The sequence below is a fragment of the Schistocerca serialis genome, chromosome 6, assembly GCF_023864345.2.
Source record: "Schistocerca serialis cubense isolate TAMUIC-IGC-003099 chromosome 6, iqSchSeri2.2, whole genome shotgun sequence".
Classification (NCBI taxonomy): domain Eukaryota; kingdom Metazoa; phylum Arthropoda; class Insecta; order Orthoptera; family Acrididae; genus Schistocerca; species Schistocerca serialis.
This window is the reverse complement of record NC_064643.1, coordinates 289,278,809-289,298,027: the sequence shown is the minus strand read 5'-3', so window position 1 is coordinate 289,298,027 and position 19,219 is coordinate 289,278,809. Positions and strand designations below refer to the sequence as shown.

General features: G+C 45.9%; 1 protein-coding gene across 1 annotated transcript; it reads left to right on the top strand.

Annotated features, from left to right (window-relative positions):
* The first annotated feature begins 18,145 nt into the window (after positions 1-18,145).
* LOC126484827 (uncharacterized) lies at positions 18,146-18,982 on the top strand. The gene has a single exon (XM_050108423.1). The coding sequence runs from the start codon at positions 18,146-18,148 to the stop codon at positions 18,980-18,982; it is 837 nt and encodes a 278-aa protein (XP_049964380.1).
* Positions 18,983-19,219: the final 237 nt, after the last annotated feature.

Below are 19,219 nucleotides of genomic sequence, written 5' to 3'. Positions count from 1 at the left end.
ATCAACACAGATTTTCTGTGAATGTTTGGGCAGGCATTGTTGGTGATGTCTTGATTGGGCCCCATGTTCTTCCACCTACGCTCAATGGAGCACGTTATCATGATTTCATACGGGATACTCTACCTGTGCTGCTAGAACATGTGCCTTTACAAGTACGACACAACATGTGGTTCATGCACGATGGAGCTCCTTCATATTTCGGTCGAAGTGTTCGTACGCTTCTCAACAACAGATTCGGTGACCGATGGATTGGTAGAGGCGGACCAATTCCATGGCCTCCACGCTGTCCTGACCTCAACCCTCTTGACTTTCATTTATGGGGGCATTTGAAAGCTCTTGTCTACACAACCCCAGTATCAAATGTAGAGACTCTTCGTGCTCGTATTGTGGTCGGCTGTGATACAATACGCCATTCTCCAGGGCTGCATCAGCGCATCAGGGATTCCATGCGACGGAGGGTGGATGCATGTATCCTCGCTAACGGAGGACATTTTGAACATTTCCTGTAACAAAGTGTTTGAAGTCATGCTGGTACGTTCTGTTGCTGTGTGTTTCCATTCCATGATTAATGTGATTTGAAGAGAAGTAATAAAATGAGCTGTACCATGGAAAGTAAGCGTTTCCGGACACATGTCCACATAACATATTTTCTTTCTTTGTGTGTGAGGAATGTTTCCTGAAAGTTTGGCCGTACCTTTTTGTAACACGCTGTATTTATTGGCAAATTTTTCATAATTTTTTTGAACGAAGGGTAGCGGATAATCATTAGATTTAGCTATGGAAAAAATAAGTTTTACGATCATCTTCAGAAAGTAGAGTACAGAAAACACGATTAAATGCAAATCTGAAAAACGCCATTTTATGCTGATTAGGGTGGACTAAATGATAGTTTATGATATAGTCAGTATACGTCTTTTTTCGAAATATGCCAAAATGAAGCCTTCCGTCAGTATCCCTTATGTATAGATTCAAAAAACTAATAACCTCATTCGTTTCAAGTTCATATGTGAACTTTATTTTAGCATGTAATGCGTTAAATGAGGATACAATTTCGTTAATGTCATTTTCATCGCCATTCACAAGCAATAATATATCATCAACGTACCTAACGTAAAAGACAATTTCCTTTGGCAACTCAACATTCTCATGAAACCATCTGGTTTCAAGGTGATTGATGAACACGTCAGCTAAAAAACCAAAAATCGCGTTTCCCATACTGAGACCGTCTTTTTGCATATAAATTTCGTCGTTGAACCGGGACTGTACGCTAGATGTATGCCAATTCCGATTTACGTTTTGGGCTTATGATTAACTTTTGCTCTACTATAATATGATAAATGATTTTAAAAAAATTCTTAAAAAGTTTTTTTAAAATTTTTCCTATGGTGTGCTTCTCTTCTATGTTTGTTCCGTTTAACTAATTTGTACAATCGCTTTTTGGCGTATATAACTGTAGTATGTGGTCGACAAAATCTTTGCCACTATATCCATTTTTTGTAAATATTTCAGTATTTTATCATTACATTTTACCTCATTTTGTATGTCATTTCTTCTTCTCATTTTTATTTTAGCTATATCTTTTGGCATAGAGGGCGGGTTTGCTTTGCAGCGCCCCCTTACGGTTTCTCGTTGTCATAGTCAATTCTCGATGTATCACTTTATGTTTGACCTCTGCTTAAGACAGTGTACTACTCAGGGCACATATTCTTTGAAAGTTAAATTTGTATGTGCATTTTAAATGGTTTAATGCGTCTATATACATTTAATTGGTTTTACGTTGCTTTACGTACATTTATTCATTTGGCCACTGTTATTAATTATTTTTATTTTTATTCTTGTATTTGTAGCACCGATGATGGCTATTACCAGTTGAAATTGATTTGCAAAAGTAAATAAAGAAATCATGATTTTGCGACTGGTTTCTGCTTATTTGGTAATTTTAGGGTTGTTCTTATCAGAATCGACAGCAAACCAACATCGACAACGATGGTTCAGGTATACATGCCGACGTCGCAAGCTGAAGATGAAGAGATAAAGGAAGTGTAACAGGATGTTGAAAGGGTAATACAGTATTTAAAGGGGGATGCAAAACCTAATAGTCATGGGGGAATGGAATGCAGTTGTAGGGGAAGGAGTACAAGAAAAGTTTGGGACAGGGAATGAGAAAGGAGAAAGACTAATTGAGTTCTGTAGCAAGTTTCAGTTAGTACTAGTGAATACGCTGTTCAAGAATCACAAGAGGAGGAGATATACTTGGAAAAGGCAGGGTAATACTGGAAGATTTCTGTTAGATTACATCATGGTCAGACAGAGATTCGGAAATCAGATACTGGATTGTAAGGTGTACCCAAGAGCAGATATAGACTCAGATCACAGTGTAGCAGTGATGAAGAGTAGGCTGAAGTTTAAGACATTAGCCAGGAAAAATCAATATGCAAAGAAGTGGGATACGGAAATACTGAGGAATAACGAGATACAGTTGAAGTTATCTGAGGATAGTAATAAGGAATAGGTGGGCAGTGCAGCTGAAAAGGAATGAACATCTCTAAAAAGGGCCACCACAGAAGTTGGGAAGGAAAACGTAGGTACAAAGAAGGTAACTGCGAAGAAACTATGGGTAGCACAAGAAGTACTTCAGTTGATCGATGAAAGGAGGAAGTACAAAAATGTTCAGGGAAACTCTGGAATACAGATATACAAGTCAATGAGAAATGAAATAAATAGGAAGTGCAGGAAAGCTAAGACTAAATGGCTGCAGGAAGAATGTGAAGACATCGAAAAAGTAATGATTGTCAGAAGGACAGACTCAGCATACAGGAAAGTCGAAACAACCTTCTGTGACATTAAGAGCAAGGGTGATAACATTAAGAGTGCAACGGGAATTCCACTGTTAAACGCAGACGAGAGAGCAGATAGGTGGAAAGAATACATTGAAAGTCTCTATGAGGGGAAAGATGTGATAGAAGAAGAAACAGGAGTCGATTTAGAAGAGGTAGAGATAGGGGATCGAGTATTAGAATCAGAATTTAAAAGAGCTTTGGAAGATTTAAGATCAAATAAGGCAGAAATGTCAGATAACATTCCATCAGAATTTCTAAAATCATTGGGGGAAGTGGCAACAAAACGGCTATTTACGTTGGTATGCAGCATATACGAGGGGGCAATGAAGATGAACCTGCATCGTTTTCAATTGGAAATGTTTGATTACCCACAATACATCCCGTAATTGTCTCCCTCTAAGTTTCATCTCTGCTCACATGAACCGCTGGCTAAGAAGAAAACGTTTTTGCACAGACAACGAGCTGTATGCCAGCGTAGAGAATTGGCGGAAAGCACTGGCGGCTGCCTTCTATAACGATTGTATTGTAAAGTTGGTACAACGCTACGACAAACGTCTAAGTCCGATCGGTGACTATGGAGATAAGTAGCTGGAAGTTGTAGCTAACTGTTGAAAATAAAACAGTTTCGATTTTCACTGTGGTTTCCATTTCGCGACGTATCGTTCCTTACTTTCCGAATAGCCCTCGTATGAGTCTGGCGACATACCATCTGTCCTTCGGAAAAGCATCATCCACACAATTCCGAAGACGGCAGGAGCTGACAAGTGCGAGAATTATCGCACAATCGGCTTAACAGCTCATGCATCCAAGTTGCTTACAAGAGTAATATGCAGAAGAATGGAAAATTGAGGATGCGCTAGTGACCATCAGTTTGGCTTTAGGAAAGGTAAAAGCGCGAGAGAGGCAATTCTGACGTTGCGGTTAATAATGGAAGCAAGACTAAAGAAAAATCAAGACACGCTCACAGGATTATTCGACCTCAAAAAAGCATCCGACAATGTAAAAAGGTGCAAGTAGTTCGAAATTCTGAAAAACGTAGGGGTAAGCTATAGTGATAGACAGTTAATCTACAAATGTACAACAGCGAAGAAGGAATAATAAGAGTGGACGACCAAGAACGAAGTGCTCGTATTAAAAATTATTAAAAATGGTGTAAGACATGGATGTAGCCTTTCGCCCCTACTGTTCCATCTGTACATCGAGGGAGCAATGATGGAAATAGAAGAATGGTTCAGGAGTGGAATTAAAATTCAGGGTGAAAGGATATCAATGATACGATTCGCTGATGACATTGCTGTCCTGAGTGAAAGTGAAGAAGAATTACACGATCTGTTGAACGGAATGAACAGTCTAATGAGTGCAGAGTATGTATTGAGAGTAAATCGAAGAAAGACGAAGGTAATGAGAAATAGTAGAAATGAGAACAGCGAGAAACTTAACATCAGGATTGATGGTCACGAAGTAGATGAAGTTAAGGAATTGTGCTACCTAGGCAGTAAAATAACCAATGACAGACAGAGCAAGAAGGACATGAAAAACAGACTAGCAGTCTCAAAAATGGCATTCCTGGCCAAGAGGTGTCTACTAACATCAAATATCGATCTTAAATTCAGGAAGAAATTTCTGAGAATATACATCTGGAATATAACATTGTGTGGTAGTGAAACATGGAAAATGGCTCAAATGGCTCTGAGCACTATGGCACTTAACTTCTGAGGTCATCAGTCCCCTAGAACTTAGAACTACTTAAACTTAATTAACATAAAGGCATCACACACGTCCATGCCCGAGGCAGGATTCGAATCTGCGCCGTAGCTGTCGCGCGGTTCCAGACTGTAGCGCCTAAAACCGCCGGCTGAAACATAGACAATGGGAAAATCGGAACAGAAGAGAATCGAGGCATTTGAGATGTGGTCTACAGAGGAATATTGAAAATTAGGTGGGCTGATGAGGTAAGAAATGAGGAGGTTCTGCGCAGAATCGGAGAGGAAAGGAACATGTGGAAAACACTGACTAGGAGAAGGGACATTATGATAGGACCTGTTAAGACATGAGGGAATGACTTCCATGGTACTAGAGGGAGCTTCAGAGGGCAAAAACTGTAGAGGAAGACAGAGATTGGAATACATTCTTCAAATAATTGGGGATGTATGTTGCAAGCGGTACTCTGAGATGAAGAGGTCAGCACAGGAAAGGAAGTCGTGGCAGGCCGCATGAAACCAGTCAAAAAAAAAAAAAAAAAAAAAAAAGAACCTGTAAACCCCTCCCTCTTCCTCAATCATCTGTACATGAAGAGGAGAAACAACATACTGAACCGGACGGTGTGGCCGAGCGGCTCTAGTCGTTACAGTCTGGAACAGCGCGACCGCTACGGTTGCAGGTTCGAATCCTACCTCAGGGCATGGATGTGTGTGATGTCCTTAGGTTAGTTAGGTTTAAGCAGTTCTAAGTTATAGGGGATTGACGACCTCAGAAGTTAAGTCCCATAGTGCTCAGAGCCATTTGAGCCAACATACTGTGGCTTGTGACCTGGGGAGGGTCATCGAAAACTTCTTCGTTTACAGATTGTTACTTCTGTGTAGACGTGTGTCAGTCGGTAGGTATTGCATCTCTCCACATTTTCGTTGGGACATCGTCTACAATTTAATTACTACAGTTCTTCTCATCCCGAGTTTCACTGCTGTTGTAAATGATTTGGTTTCCTCTACTGCATATTCAACCCCCACAACTGGAATTACACCCGCAGCCTGCACACGTCTCACAGTTACCACTGTAAGAAGTGACTTTCCTACCGGGTTCCACCCAACCCACCACCTGACCCTCCTCACGTGTTATAGCACATTATGTTTACAATGGACTTTGCCAGCATAGAACTGTGTTCTCACAGTGAAATACTCTGTTTTCTGGACGTCGTTAGTGGCGTGTGTCTGCATTTTTCTGATGTTCGGGATGAGTAGCGAAATGTCGGAGTACGATCCTTCTGCTTACTACAGTCCATATGATTTTCATTTAGCATTTCCCTGAGAATGAGCAGCGACTCTTCTAGTCTGTATTCAGGGTCAATATACGATGGTATAGCAACAACTATTTATTTACAGCTCGTATCAAAGAGATAAGTGTTTCAAAGTTTTATTGACCTTCAAGGTAGTCACCAGCATTGTGTATAACCCGTTGCCAGCGATGTGGAAGTCGTAGGATACTCTTAGCTGTGCCAGTTGAGTTGACAGTTCGAGCGCCGACGTCTACGAGTTTGTAGCATTTCTGAAGCGAATGCCGTGAAGTGTTTCATTCAGTTTAGAAACTGAGTTGAACTCAAGAGGGTTTAAGTCAGGGGAATCCAGTGGGTGGTATAGCACTTAGCAGCCTCATCACTCAAACTAATCAGTAACAGCTTGCACTGTACGTGCTTGAGCATTGATCTGCAAAATGATGGTCAGGTCCTGCAGAAAGTGTCATCACTTCTGTCTCTATGCTGTTTATTTTTGGAACACAACCTACGACCAGCTTAGATCGATTCCGTATTTCTGGCTTATGAATTATCGTCTGAGTTATGTGACTGGATCTGTGACTTCCTGTCAGAGAGGTCACAATTCGAAGTAATTGACGGGAAGTCGTCCAGTAAAACAGAAGTGATTTCTGGCGTTCCCCAAGGTAGTGTTATAGGCCCTTTGCTGTTCCTTGTCTATATAAACAATTTGGAAGACAATCTTAGGTTGTTTGCAGATGACGGTGTCGTTTATCGACTAATAACGTCATCAGAAGATAAAAACAAATTGCAAAACGATTTAGGAAAGATATCTGAATGGTGCGAAAATTGGCAGTTGACCCTAAATAAGGAAAAATGTGAGTTCATTCACATGAGTACTAAAAGGAATTCGTTGAACTTCGGTTACACGATAAATCAGTCAAATCTAAAGGCCGTAAATTCTAGTAAATACCCAGGAATTACAATTACGAACAACTGAAATTGGAAGGAACACATAGAAAATGTTGTGGGGAAGGCTAACCAAAGACTGCGTTTTATTGGCAGGACACTTAGAAAACGTAACAGAATTCGTTGAACTTCGGTTACACGATAAATCAGTCAAATCTAAAGGCCGTAAATTCTAGTAAATACCCAGGAATTACAATTACGAACAACTGAAATTGGAAGGAACACATAGAAAATGTTGTGGGGAAGGCTAACCAATGACTGCGTTTTATTGGCAGGACACTTAGAAAACGTAACAGATCTACTAAGGTGACCGCCTATACTACGCTTGTCCGTCCTCTTTTAGAATACTAGTGCGCGGTGTGGGATTCTTACCAGATAGGACTGACGGACTACATCGAAGAAGTTCAAAGAAGGGCAGCACATTTTGTATTATCGCGAAATATGGGAGACAGTGTCACTGCAATGATACAGGATTTGGGCTGGACATCAATAAAAGAAAGGCGTTTTTCGTTGCGACGGAATCTTCTCACGAAATTCCAATCACCAACTTTTTCCTCCGAATGCGAAAATATTTTGTTGACACCGACCTACATAGGGAGGAACCACAATAAAATAAGGGAAATCAGAGATCGTACGGAAAGATATGGTGTTCATTCCTTCCGCGTGCTATACGGGATGGGAATAATAGAGAATTCTGATGGTGATTCAATGAACCCTCTGCCAGGCACTTAAATGTGATTTGCAGAGTATCCTTGTAGATGTATATGTAGATGTAGATGAACGAATCTTCATTGTAAGATCTACGAGGTCCGTGGGACCGTCAGACAGCTAGAACACACAGCCACAACAAATACATGTCTATCTTACCGATTCAATGTTCCTAAATCGTTATCCCTCATGGCATAAAAAAGTAATAGTAATAATTTTCGAAGATAACTGTCGTCAGTAGGTTTATGGTCTCTGAGGCTCTAAAAACCATAGTCGAAAGGAAATAAAGTGAACAAATCCCTCACCTTTCACACGAAACAATGAAGGTTGGTTAGAAACTGTGGGGCTTCATACACATTCGGAAACATACGGAAAAGTGTGGAATCGTTCTGGCGACGATACGGCCACAAATGATGAAATATACTGACATAAGAGACCTAAGCAAAGGATAGATTGTTCTGGCACGGTCTGGAACGAGCATCTCAGAAACAGTGAAGCTGGTTGGCTATATGTTATACGTATGCCGCTGTCGTTGTTATGTCTGGAAAGTGACTGGGGGACATCGGAGCTACGAGTGGGTCACAAAATGTTAGACGTCCGAGTTACGTCACACATTGTGGACGTTGGAGGCTTTCGCGGTCTGTAAAGTAGGATAGGGGGTTAGTTTCGTCAGACCTGACGGCAGAGCACAATGCTGTTTCCAAGCGCCAATTTCTCGGGACACATAGTTCAATCCACTTAGTTTAGCCTGGGACTCCTCAGCAAACGACCACCACGTCTTTCCACTCTGACTAACGACCGTGCGTCAATGGAAACGTGTCACTTGGTCGGATTGCCGGCCGGTGTGGCCGAGCGGTTCTGGGTGCTTGAGTCTGGAACCGCGCGACCTCTACGGTCGCAGGTTTGAATCCTGCGTCGGGCATGGATGTGTGTGGTATCCTTAGGTGAGTTAGGTTTAAGTAGTTCTAAGGGACTGATGGCCTCAGATGTTAAGTCCCATAGTACTCAGAGCCATCTGAACCATTATTTGAATGGCCGTGTCCGGATACGCCATCTTACAGGCGAGCGGCTGCTGGAAAAATACACCGCGCCTTGAACACAGACGGGCTGAAATACACTCCTGGAAATGGAAAAAAGAACACATTGACACCGGTGTGTCAGACCCACCATACTTGCTCCGGACACTGCGAGAGGGCTGTACAAGCAATGATCACACGCACGGCACAGCGGACACACCAGGAACCGCGGTGTTGGCCGTCGAATGGCGCTAGCTGCGCAGCATTTGTGCACCGCCGCCGTCAGTGTCAGCCAGTTTGCCGTGGCATACGGAGCTCCATCGTAGTCTTTAACACTGGTAGCATGCCGCGACAGCGTGGACGTGAACCGTATGTGCAGTTGACGGACTTTGAGCGAGGGCGTATAGTGGGCATGCGGGAGGCCCGGTGGACGTACCGCCGAATTGCTCAACACGTGGGGCGTGAGGTCTCCACAGTACATCGATGTTGTCGCCAGTGGTCGGCGGAAGGTGCACGTGCCCGTCGACCTGGGACTGGACCGCAGCGACGCACGGATGCACGCCAAGACCGTAGGATCCAACGCAGTGCCGTAGGGGACCGCACCGCCACTTCCCAGCAAATTAGGGACACTGTTGCTCCTGGGGTATCGGCGAGGACCATTCGCAACCGTCTCCATGAAGCTGGGCTACGGTCCCGCACACCGTTAGGCCGTCTTCCGCTCACGCCCCAACATCGTGCAGCCCGCCTCCAGTGGTGTCGCGACAGGCGTGAATGGAGGGACGAATGGAGACGTGTCGTCTTCAGCGATGAGAGTCGCTTCTGCCTTGGTGCCAATGATGGTCGTATGCGTGTTTGGCGCCGTGCAGGTGAGCGCCACAATCAGGACTGCATACGACCGAGGCACACAGGGCCAACACCCGGCATCATGGTGTGGGGAGCGATCTCCTACACTGGCCGTACACCACTGGTGATCGTCGAGGGGACACTGAATAGTGCACGGTACATCCAAACCGTCATCGAACCCATCGTTCTACCATTCCTATACCGGCAAGGGAACTTGCTGTTCCAACAGGACAATGCACGTCCGCATGAATCCCGTGCCACCCAACGTGCTCTAGAAGGTGTAAGTCAACTACCCTGGCCAGCAAGATCTCCGGATCTGTCACCCATTGACCATGTTTGGGACTGGATGAAGCGTCGTCTCACGCGGTCTGCACGTCCAGCACGAACGCTGGTCCAACTGAGGCGCCAGGTGGAAATGGCATGGCAAGCCGATCCACAGGACTACATCCAGCATCTCTACGATCGTCTCCATGGGAGAATAGCAGCCTGCATTGCTGCGAAAGGTGGATATACACTGTACTAGTGCCGACATTGTGCATGCTCTGTTGCCTGTGTCTATGTGCCTGTGGTTCTGTCAGTGTGATCATGTGATGTATCTGACCCCAGGAATGTGTCAATAAAGTTTCCCCTTCCTGGGACAATGAATTCACGGTGTTCTTATTTCAATTTCCAGGAGTGTAGTATTATACACTATGGGTGATATCCAAGTGGACTTCCATGGGACCTGTGTTAGGAATCGAAGGCACCATGGCAGCTGTGGACTACATGGGCATTATTGCGAAATACCTGTAACCTTTCATGCTTGATGTCTTCCCCTACAACGATGGCTACTTCCAGCAAGATAATTATCTGCTTCACAGCGTCAGAATTATGATAGAATGATTTGAGGAGCGTGATATCACGTTGATATCTTGGGCACCAAATTCTCTTGTTCTGAACCCGCTGGAAAACATCTGGGATGCTATGTGTTCTCATATAGGCGCTCACAGTCCACTTGCCCATAATTTACGGAGCCTGCATTCCGTGTGAGTAGGCATCTGGTGCGACATACCTACGGAAAGTTACCAAGGACTTGCCAAATCATTGCCACGCACAGTCGCTACTGCACTGCGTTCCAGAGGTGAAACAGTATGGAATTAAGCATGTATCTTGTATGTGATCATTTTTATTTTAGGCTGCACATTGTCTGAGATTTTACTGGAAGTTTTAGAACAACGACAACGCGTACGACGTTAAATTATGACAAAGTGAACGTCACTGGATGAATGAATGTAAGTGTGAGGGAGTGAGTGCGATTTAAAGAAGTTTTAATCTTCTGTTATTCGCAACCAGCCACCCACCCACCCACCCGCACACACACACACACACACACACACACACACGCATGCCTGCACACTGTAGTTGGTAGCTATACGGAGATCGGACGAGGAGTTATTGTATAACATACTTTTTTAACTCGACAAACTCGTACGCAGGGAAGTATGGGAATCTGCGAGTCTATCCTGTAAAACTCCAACGATCTCCTTCTCCACAGTTATGTTTCGACCTTTGGCAAAACCAACCGGACATTCGGAACTGTGCTAGTCGATGTTTCTGGAAGTTTACGTCCCTCGAGTCCCTCATAAACTCGGTGGAGCGGCAGCTGAAACTTGCCGCCATTACGTCAGTCAGGGTCTGGCTCCAGGAGCCGCGCTCTACCGGGGCAAATGTTTTAACTGAGTTATCCAGGCTCTATTTGCGACCTCACCCGTAGCTTGTCTGTGAAATTCGTTCCGGCCGTTTATTACTTTAACATAAGAAAATTGACGTTCCTCCGAGGAATGAAAATAGTCTCTGTGCTGTTACCGCGTCAGAATTGATCTGAGGCGGGAGCTTACTAGGATTCCGTTATTACTAACGCCAGGAACAGCTGAACTGTCAAAGACTTCTAATGATACTGTTGGATGGAAAAGGTTAAACTCAGCTTTGATTGAAATTTTAACGTGCAAACTATAGGGAGCATTTTATACGAGGACGTCGCAAAGACTAATTTGTCTGTGGCCACAGTAGTTGTGTTTTACTACCTTGACTGCCATGAAGAAACTGTTCCGTTCAGTTTCCAGTTACATTACTTTTTATTCTGTATATTACTACGAGTTTCTAGGATCTTTTTCTCATACTCAGGCTTTTTCTTCTCGCTTGCATAGGCAAATGAAAGGTACTGAAGTAGTCGAAAAATATTTGGTAGTTTATGAAGTAAGTGTTCAAATGGCTCTGAGCACTACGGGACTTAACTTCTGAGGTCATCAGTCCCCTAGAACTTAGAACTACTTAAACCTAACTAACCTAAGGACATCATACACATCCATGCCCGAGGCAGGATTCGAACCTGCGACCGTACCGGTAGCGTGGTTCCAGACTGTAGCGAATAGAACCGCTCGGCTACCCCAGCCGGCGAAGTAAGTTACCTTGATGCACTCTAAAAATAAGCGACTACATCAAGAAAACATCAGATTTAGTTTGAAGGTTACCAGACAGCTAATTTCAGTGTACTTGTGTAATTTTGTTCCGCGTGGATGCAATAGGAAACGTTAGACGCTGAAGAGCTGCAGGCTCGACTCCGGTCGACAACTCGCAATGGAGGGTGAACCTCTGACAACACCAGATACTCGTGCTGCGAAACATCAGGAAAAGCGTTCAACAAACGTTCGCCGAATAACTCGAGATAGAATCTAACGGGCAGTACTTAAACAGTGATTCTGTGCAACAGATATGGATACGTGATCCTCGTCCGATAGAAACTGCGTGCCGTGCGTAGTTGTGCGTAGTACTCTAGTCCGTGAGCGCCATCTGTACTATAAAATGCAAGGACAGATTGTGCGTGCGAGAACTTCATTTATAATAAATTGTTATGTTTGTAGATGCACTTGAGCATGAGCAATGCGGGAAACAAATGGCTCCACAGATAATACTAGAGAGACAGACGAAAGAAGTAGTGGTAGCAGACCAGACGACAGAGGTACAGGCAAAGACAGACACATTAGAATACTGAGTAAATCTATAGTCACCGGACTGCGATTAAATGAGAGGATTGTTAGGCAGTAATATAGGACAGTAAGAGAAATGCTAAAGTAGTGGACAGGATAAGCTGCCATGTAAACTAACCTAACCTAGATGTAGGATTACACCATTCGAGGGCGAGAAGACCAAAGTCCTGTTGAGGTTCTCGCCCTTGGGTAGATCGGGTGTTGGCTGCCCAGGACCGCAATGCTCAATGTCTTTCTGGGGTACTTCCTCCCTCGGCTTCCTGTTGTTCTATCTTCTTGCTAGGGAAAGGTGGGCGAAAGTGATCAGGGCGGGTAAAGTGGTACATTGATCAGCCAGAACACTACGATAACCTGTCTAAAAGCCGGTATGTTCACTTTTGGCACTGATAACAGCAGCTCCGCGTCGTGGAATGGAAGTAATGAGGCCTTGGTAGGCGGCTAGAGGGAGTTGGCATCACATCTGCACACACCTTGGCACCACATCTGCACACACCTAACTCCTGTAATTCCGGGGAGAGGGGCGATGAGCTCTGATACCTTGTTGTCACATCCCAGGTGTGTTCGATTGGGTTCAGATCGGGCAAGCTGGCCAGTACATCAATTGGAACTCGCCACTGTGTTTCTCGAGCTATTCGGTCACACACCGGACATTCTGACACGACGCACTTTTTTGAAAAACGCCACAGGTGTCAATATGGAATACTTCAATTGAGTGTGTTTTATATGACAACCTGAGGGTTCATCTGGATCTCCCACAGGATATGCCCTCTATTACAACTGATAATGAGGCAGCGGTCTGCGGTCTGGTCTGCAACCATGGTACGATATACCTTGGCCGTCAAGGTGATCGCACAAGCTCCACTGGACCCATGGATGCCCATGTGAATGTTCCACAGAGTATAATGGAGCCGCCGCCAACTTGTTAACGATCGCCCTTTTCCCCTGGAAGACGATGGGTTCACTTCCTCCCACCGGCATGATGAAGAAGCTCTAAAAATTCATCAAGCCATGCACCGCTCTACCACTGCACCACTGTCCATTCCCTGTGGTCACGTGCCCATTTCAGTCGTAGCTGCCGATGTCGTGATGTTAAAAATTAATGTCGTGTGACTAGGGCCTCCCGTCGAGTAGACCGTTACCCGGATGCTAACGTCACTTCGGTGACTTGCGCATCGATGGGGAAGAAATGATGATGATTAGGACAACACAACACCCAGACCCTGAGTTGAGAAAATCTATCACCCAGCCGGGAATCGACCCCGGGCCCTTAGGATTGACATTCTATCGTGCTGACGACTTTCTTTCTTTTTCTTTTTTTTTCAATATCATTTTGTTCGTTAATGTTCGTTGCGTTTGTTCTGGGCGGACGTCCCATGACACCCCTTGAACTTCGTTGTCGATCCATTCACTCAGTTTTTTTTATTACAGAGGGCTGCTAACCCTCCGACCGAACACGCTGAGCTACCGTGACGGCACCACTCAGCTACCAGAGGCGGACGTGGTGTTAACATTGGCATGCGGAAGCCAATCGTTAGGAGTGTTTGGGTCATGGTGTGTTCAGGCACATTTGTACTCTCCCCAGCACTAGAATCTGATGTTAGTTGCGCCACAGTTCACCGCCTGTCCTGTTTTACCAATCTGCCTAGCCTACGGCGTCCGACATGAGCAATGAGACGTGGCCGCCCAACCCAATGACGTCTGCGCGTGGTTTCACCTTGGTTTCGCCAAGTGTTGAAGACGCTCACCACAGCACTCCTCTAACGCGCGACAAGTCGCCCAGTCTCCGAAATGCTAGAGCTGAGCCTCCGAGCCATCAGAATCTGCCGTTGGTCAAACTCAGATAGATCGAGCGCCTACCCTATTCTCCACACGGACAGCACCCTCACAGACGCATTTTCATTTCATAACCAGTTTTAAGTTTATAAGTAGTTCGAGTTCCAATAGCATTCAGTTTTTAAAATAATGAGAAGTGAGACACGCTTGATTTTTTTTTTCAGTGTTATTACAGAATTCGGCCAGCTATAGGCCGTTTAGGACTTAAGACGATAGTGCAATCTCTTTCTTCTTAGGCATTCAGATATGTATAGTGCTTCCAGTTTAAATTACTGTTGCATTGTGGTTTGCCTGGAACAATATTGATCTTTTATTATAATGATTTTGGGTGAGTTTGTATGGTAATCCGTTTTAGTCGATGATTCTTTACTTGTAGTGTTACCTAGTCCATTGGTTTGCATCCAGTCTCGTAGATACTTCAATTTATCAATTATTTTGGTGTTCCCGTGTTGCGATTGTATATAATTATGTCTTCTTTGTCTATGTTCAATGTATTCCGCTTTTTCATACAATATTTGTAATCCGGTTTCAGCGGCATTTTCGTTAAGTGCTTCTATTATTATTGTCTTTGCATCTCTTTTGTTCTCAGAAATTATTGAAATATCGTCAGCAAATGCGAGGCTTTTCACATCAACTCTTCCTCTTCCTAGTGCCAGATGGATTCTTCCGATATTTTTCTCTTGTAGTTCCGTCCATGTCTGAGACCAGACCGAAGAGAATCTGCAAGACCGCATCGACATGCCGAACCACTGTGTCAGTTCAAGGAATTTAACTTTTGAAGTTGTGTCTTTGAGTATCTGTTCGAGGAATTGTCTTTATGTTATGTATACATGGTATTCGTATATTCCCGTTACAAACTTCTAGGACGTGTGAACGGGAGTGAATACACTATATGCTGAATGGGAATTTATTTCTGGAAACGGCTTCCCCCGTAGGAGGTTCGAGTTCTGCCTCGGGCAGGTGTTGTTCTTAGTGTAAGTTAGATTAACCAGTGTGTAAGCTTGGGGACCGATGACCTCAGCTGTTTGGTCCCATAAGAACTTACCACAAAATTCCAAATTTATGTCCGGAAATGTGCCGTTTCAGTTCTACGACGGTTTCAGATCATGTGGTTAACTTATCCACTTCTGCTTGAGGAACTGAATTAGGCGTGATGCAGTACAATTATTAGGTACCCATCGGAAAAGAAACATAAAGGAACGTCTATTTATCCCTTAAGCAAATTTGTTTGTATTAGCACTTGAAAATTATGTGCTTACATTATTCTAAAACAAAACGTAACCCAGCATATTGTACGTACAGAACAGTACTGATGCACTACAATGTACGATGTGGCTACTAGAAACGTTGTTACTAACATTGTACCTACGAAACATATTCTGGTACACACTCTCCATCCCACCTGGTGTCACTTCAGTTTCTAGTGGAGCGGCCAGAACTCAGGCCATAAGATCTTCCTCTGTCTCAACAGGAGTCTTGCACATTGAATTTTGAATACGACCCCACAGACCCGCCTGACGTAGTACATATCATCCTGTCTACCCTATTGCAGATATGGACAAGCAACGCTGAGACTTTTCTTTTTCCCTCAGCACTGTATTTCCCAGAATTGAAATCGTCATATAAAGGGAACGGTATGTCTCCAATCATCGTTTCCTACTTAATATATTATGTAATCACCTCTACAAGTACTAGAAGCCCATAGCAGCAATTCCTGACCATACCACATGTATATCAACCGTGATTTATTTTCAAAGAATATTCTTAAGAATTTATTTTATTTACTAACGATTCATCAAGAACATTAACACATTTAATCACACTACGTCAGCATGGCAGTAGCTGCCAGGGAGTAACTGATGAAATCATAACCAAATTCCTTTTAACAAATGGGAATTTTATTCACTTTAATAGTGCCTAAAAGCATTAAAAAAAACAGAATTAAAATTATAATCAGAAAGCACCCTCTAAATATCAAAGTTACAATTTATTCAGAGGCAGAAAGAAACAAGTTTTTACTGTATGAGCTTTCGGGCAGAGGACGTTGCCGCTGCCTTTTGACACGGCCGTAGTTACGGCCGCTCACAACAGCCACTGAAAGACTACACTGATGCAAATCTGCAACACACCAGATAACTTTAAACTAAGGGTTTTAACAATTTACACAAGCACAGAAACTATGCACCCCTGTAGGAGGGATGGAAATGGTGCAAAACACTAACAATTAAAATGTTAACCTTGCCACCGAAGGTGCAACTTGATTTTAACTTCTAAGAAAAGTCTTACGGTGAAAGGGTGGCAACTTTATATACTAAAATAATCATTTAAATAAAAGCCCATGAAATGCTATATTAAATAAAATTCTACAAGGTTGGCCAAACAATAGTTAAAATGCTCTGCGGTACACACATACCGCCTCTAAAGATCATAGACAATAATATCAAAGTTTCCAAAGATCAAAACATATTTCAGATATTAGGCCGTTACACTCCAAGCAATAAATTCTAAAACACACCAAGTCCGACAGGCATGACAGAGGCAGCTACTAACGTACGGTAAATAGATAGGGAGATTACCGAACAACTCAAACCTCAGGTTGCTCTAACCCGCCCCTACTCCACAAGGAAAAACCAGACCACCCAATTTTTAAACAACCACCTTCCCGCGGTTGGGCAAATGGAGATAAATGGTGGGACGACCCCAAAGCAAAACGGCTGGTGACCTCACCAAGAAAACAAGTATAATTTAACAAGAGTAAATCAAACAAGATATCACGAATCACTTAACTTCTAATAATCTGCTATTTCTCGAGAAGACCTGGCGCAGCACCCCCAAATCGCTCTCCCGAATCGTCCACTACCAGACGCTTCAACGGACGCAGGAAGGCGCGCCGATCTCCCGTCTCACGGCGTTGCAGCTCGCACCGGCCAGCCTGATGTCGTGGGTTGACTCCTGCTGCTCTCGTGTCGACCGCGAAGCCACTACCCCTCGCTATACGCTGCGGCCCACTGGACTCGCGTGGCGACCTCACATGCGCCGACGCTCAAGACGGACAAGTCATCTTGTGTCTCAGTGCGCGACCGACAAACCGCTTGATCCAACCGCCAATGACCATTGCCTGAGCAAAGTGGGGCTGACTGGCGGCCTAACGCGCAGACTCAGAAGCTGGAACTAAGCCCCGACCGGTCCACCACTCGCTGAGTTCTCTTATTGGCGGAGTGAAAAGACTCTCATTTTGCCGGCTTTAAAGGTTGATCCAAACAACAGACATACTAGCACTCCGAAAGACACTAACTGCTTGACAAATGTGGACGAGAGACAGAATATAAAGCTGGGAACGAGAGACTGACCCAGACTGACCGACTGGCGAACTCATAGCGCCCCTTAAATGCACGTGAACAGGCAGCCTTTCCCCTTTCCTACCACACCAAAGCTGCTATTGCCACAGCGGCGCCACCGCCAGAAACGGAGGGCGACTGCTTCACACTACGCGCTGCGACGCGCTCTTCAAAACAGCAACTTTTGCCACGGCTCAGTATAATTTAATAATATGAAAACACGAACTGTCTTAGTAGCTAGGTTGGTTAATTGTAAATGGTAGGAAATAAAGAAAAGAGAAAATAAATGTCACTTCAGAAGAAGTCAGTCGAAATTTTACGTAGTTGAGAAAAATTGTAATATTCTTTTAGAAAAAATAAATATTAATAATAGTTCGATTGGCGCATAGTAGAGTGAGGAGTTCGGTGAGTGGGGCTGTGGGCTGACGACCCAGGTGAAGGACGAGGGTCATCAGGTGGCCGCAGCGGCGCGAATGTCAGCAGGTGGCTGCGCCCGGGCTGCGCGCATGCGCCGAGGGCCGCGAGGCGCGGGCACGGCCGGCCGGGCGGCAGTGAGGCGCGGGATGCGGGCCCGCGCGAGCCAGGCGCCAGCGGCAGAGCAGGCGGCATGACGGCGGCCGGCGCGCGGCTCCCGCCGGACAGAGTCCGCGACCTGTTCGCGGGCATCTCCGAGGACGACGACGACGACGACGAGGACGCGATGCAGGACAAGCTCATCCCGCGGCCCAGCCGCCGGGGACAGGCCTCGGCGGGCTTCGGCGCTTCCTCCGCGGGCTGCCGGAGCAGCAGCAGCGACAGCAGTGGCGGAGGCGGCGGCGGAGGCGGAGGCGGCGGTGGAGGCGGCGGAAGCACGGGAGCGCGGAGGCGGCAGCCGCCGCCCCCGCCGCCGCAGTCGCAGGCGCAATTCCAGCACCAGCGGCGGCGGTCGTTCCACCGCGCGGCCGACCTGTCGCCGCGCTACCAGCGCGCCGGCGAGTACTCTGGCCACCACGCGCCCGCCGTGTCGCCGCCCGCGCCGCCCCCGCGCCGGCGGGCGTGCTCGATCGCGGTGGCGCGGCCTCCGCCCGAGCTGTCGCTGTCGCGGCTGCTGACGCCGACGCCGACGCCCGACTCGTCGCCGCCGCGCTCGCCGCCGCCCGCGCCGCCCAGCACGCTGCACCCCAACCTGGCGCGCTTCCTGCGCGCCGACTCTCCGCCGCCCATGGGCTCTCGCCACGGGCCGCCCGCGCTGTGCCCGTCGCCCGGCGCCACCACGCCCGTCTCCTCGCGGCCCGTCAGCCCGCGGCCCTGCTCCTCCGGGGGCGGCAGCCCGGCCCACTTCCAGCAGCAGCACCACGGGGGAGGGGGCGGTGCCGGGCCCTACAGGGCCAGGACGTCCTCCATGCCCGCCGTCCCCAGGCACCGCGTGAGTATCCGCAACTCCATCTCCCTCTACGCCCTGTGAACCTAACCGGAAAAATTTTTCGCATGTCATTGTTTTTGTATTATGAAGAAAACAGTCTTTGTACTAAGACAAGATTTGAAACTTCCTGACAGATTAAAACTGTGTGCCGGACCGAGAGTCGAACTCGGGCCTGGTAGAAGTGAGGCTGTGAGGACGGGCCGTGAGTCGTGATTGGGTAGCTCAGTTGGTAGAGCACTTGCCCGCGAAGGCATAGGTCCCGAGTTCGAGTCTCGGTCC